Consider the following 3,240-nt stretch of genomic DNA (forward strand, 5'->3'; position numbering starts at 1 on the left):
TATAGGTAACAAGGTAATATAGGTAAGGAAGTAATAAGAGTGATAAGAGGGTAAGTAATAATAAGTAACTAAGTAATAGGGTAGGGAAGTAATAAGAGAGATATGAGGAATAATAAGGTAATAAGTAATAGTAGGGAAGTAAGAGAGATAATAAGGTAATATAAGGTAAGGAAGTGATATGAGTGATAATAAGGTAATGTAGGTAATAAGAGAGATAATAAGGTAATATAAGGTAAGGAAGTGATATGAGTGATAATAAGGTAAGAGAGAATAATAAGGGTAAGTAACTATAACTAACTAATAATAAGTAAGTAAGTATAATAGATAAGTAGGAAAATAAGGAGAGAGAGTAATATAGATGATAAGTAAGGTAAGGGAGTAGAGTGATAATTAATGTGAGGGAGTAATAAGAGTGATATTGAAAGAGAGATTAATAGCACCTAGTTAGTTATGTTATTACAAGGAGAGGAGGTGATAATAAATATAATAGTAAGTAAGGAATATAAGAGAGAATAGGGGATAGGGTATATGAGTGGTGATAAGGTGAGATAGGTAATAAGTGATATTGAAAGAGAGATAGTTAGATGGGAATATAGGCAAGCAGTAGTAAGGAAAGATAAGTAAATAGAAGGTAGGTTGGGGGGATATAAGTAAGGTAAGGAATAAAGATAATAGAAGTGAGTATAAGGTAAGAGAGAATAATAGCTAACTAACTAAGTATAAGGTAAGAGAGAACAATAACTAATAATAACTAACTAACTAATATATAAGGGTAACTAACAGGGTAACTAGTTAAGAAATAAACTAAGTAATAAGACGAGTATAACTAAGTAGTATAATAGATAAGTAGGGAGAATAAGGAAAAAGAGTAAAGTGAGAGATAATAAGTAAGTAAGGGTAAGGAAGTGATAAGAGGGTAATATAGGTAGAGTAGTAAGAAGGTAAGAAAGTAATAAGAGAGGAACTAAGTAATGATAAGGGAATATAGGTGATATGAGAGATGATAAGGGAATATAGATGATAAGAGAGATAATAAGGGTAGTAATATAGGTAATAAGAGAGATAATAAGGTAAGGAAGTAATAAGAAGGTAAGAGTGATATGGAAAGACAGAGAATAAATAAGGTAAGTAGGGTAGGTAATAAGTATAGTGGAATAAGAAATAGTAAGGTAGGTGTAATAATAAAATAAGATGAGTGAATTAATTGAGTAAGTAAGTAGGATAGGTAAGTAATAATAAAATAAGGCTAATAAGGAAGGTAAGAAATGGAAGGGAATATGAGGAGATATGAGTAGTGGGTAATACAAGTGATATTGAAAGAGAGATTAATAGTTAGATAGAGATATAGGCAAGGAGTAGTAAGGAAAGAAAGGAGAATAGTGAGTAAGGAGATGTAGGGGAGGAGTAAAGATAATAAGGGTAAGTAATTGAGAATAAAGTAATATTAGGGTAGGGAATAAGAAGGTAGGAAAGGAATATGAGGAGTAATAGGGTAGGGAAGTGATAAGAGTGATAGTAAGGTAATGTAGGTAATAAGTAAGTAATAGGGTAAGTAACTATAACTAACTAATAATAAGTAGCTAAGTAAGTATAATAGATAAGTAGGGAGAATAAGGAAAGATAAGGAGAGAGTGATAATAAGGTAGTAGGTAAGAGAGATAAGTAATAATAACAACTAAGTAAGTAAGTGACTAACTAATAAGTAACTATAAGTAACTAAGTAAGTATAATGGATAAGTAGGGAAAGTAAGGTAAGAGAGTAAAGTGAGAGATAATAAGGGAATAAGAAGGTAAGAGAGATATGAGTAGTAATAGGGTAATAAGAGAGGAACTAAGTAATGATAAGGTGTAGTATGAGTAATGATAAGGGAATAAGAAGGTAAGGAAGTGATAAGAAGGAGAGAGATATGAGTAGTAGTAGGGTAATAAGAGTAATATAAGGTAAGGAAGTAATAGTAAGAAGAATAAGTAAGGATAGTAGTTAGTATTAGATGTTAAGTGGTAAGTGGTAAGTGGTAAGTAGTAGGGAAGATATGAAGAGTAAGGGATAAGGAGAAATATGGTGGTAGGGGTTATGGTGGTAAAAGTTATAGTGGGGATTTAGGAAAATTTTTAGGAAAAATTTTAGGGGCTAGAGGAGGAAGAGAGAGGAAGCAGAAGATAAGCAAGAGAGGGGGACTTAAGTAATAAGTAAAGGTAGGGTAAGTAATAAATAAATAGAAAGATAGGGAAGGGGATATTAGGTGATAAATAGAAGTGATATAGGAATAGAAATAAGATAATAAGTAAGGAGACTAAGTGATAGGGCACGTAACTAAGAAGTAAGTAAGACTAATAAGGAAGTGATAGTAAGGAGAGTGAAGACTAAAGAATATGGGAAGGTAAGTAATAAAAGACTAAGTAAAGATAAGGTAAGTAAAACAGGGAAAATAAGTAAGTATGGGTAATAAGAGGGTAAGTAATAATAAGTAAGTATAATAGGTAGGGAAAGGAGAGAGATAATAAGGGAATGATAAGGTAAGAGAGATGTGAGTAGTAGGGGAATATAGGTAATGATAAGGGAATAATAAGGTAAGGAAGTGATAAGAGAGATATGATAATAAGGGAATATAGATAATAAGAGAGATATGAATAATAACAAGGTAATAAGAGTAATAGTAGGGTAATATAGGTAATATAGATAATAAGAGTGATATAGGTAATAACAAGGTAATATAGATAATATGAGTGATAATAAGGGAAAATAAGGCAAGAGAGTGATATGAGAGGAACTAACTATATAATATAACTAATATAATAACTATAACTAAGCAAGTAATATAAGTAATAAGACGAGTATAAATAAGTGGTATAATAGATAAGTGGGAAAATAAGGGGAGAGATATGAGTAGTAATAGGGTAAGGAAGTAATAAGAGGGTAATATAGGTAAGGAGTAATAAGAGTGATGATAAGGTAATAAGAGAGTAAGTAGCTAATAAACTAAATAAGTAATGACAACCAACTATATAATAATAAGTAATAAACTAACTAGTAAGTAATAATAACTAAGTAAGTAATAAACTAAGTAATAATAAGCAATAAGGTAAGTAAGTAAGATAAGTGGGAAAATAAGGGGAGAGAGATATGAGTAGTAATAAGGGAATGTGAGTAGTAAGAGGGTAAGGAGGTGATATGAGAGATGATAAGGGAATATAGGTGATATGAGTAGTAAGAGGGTAAGAGAGTAATATGAGTAATAA

At 30.7% G+C, this 3,240-nt stretch overlaps 1 protein-coding gene across 1 annotated transcript; it reads right to left on the reverse strand.

Moving 5' to 3' along the window:
- Positions 1–788: 788 nt before the first annotated feature.
- Positions 789–1,307, reverse strand: VICG_00287 (uncharacterized protein; the record flags this gene model as incomplete). The annotated part of the gene is made up of 1 exon (XM_007603678.1): positions 789–1,307. The coding sequence occupies one exon, from the start codon at positions 1,305–1,307 to the stop codon at positions 789–791; it is 519 nt and encodes a 172-aa protein (XP_007603740.1).
- Positions 1,308–3,240: the final 1,933 nt, after the last annotated feature.

The sequence above is a fragment of the Vittaforma corneae genome (assembly GCF_000231115.1).
Source record: "Vittaforma corneae ATCC 50505 unplaced genomic scaffold supercont1.2, whole genome shotgun sequence".
Classification (NCBI taxonomy): domain Eukaryota; kingdom Fungi; phylum Microsporidia; family Nosematidae; genus Vittaforma; species Vittaforma corneae.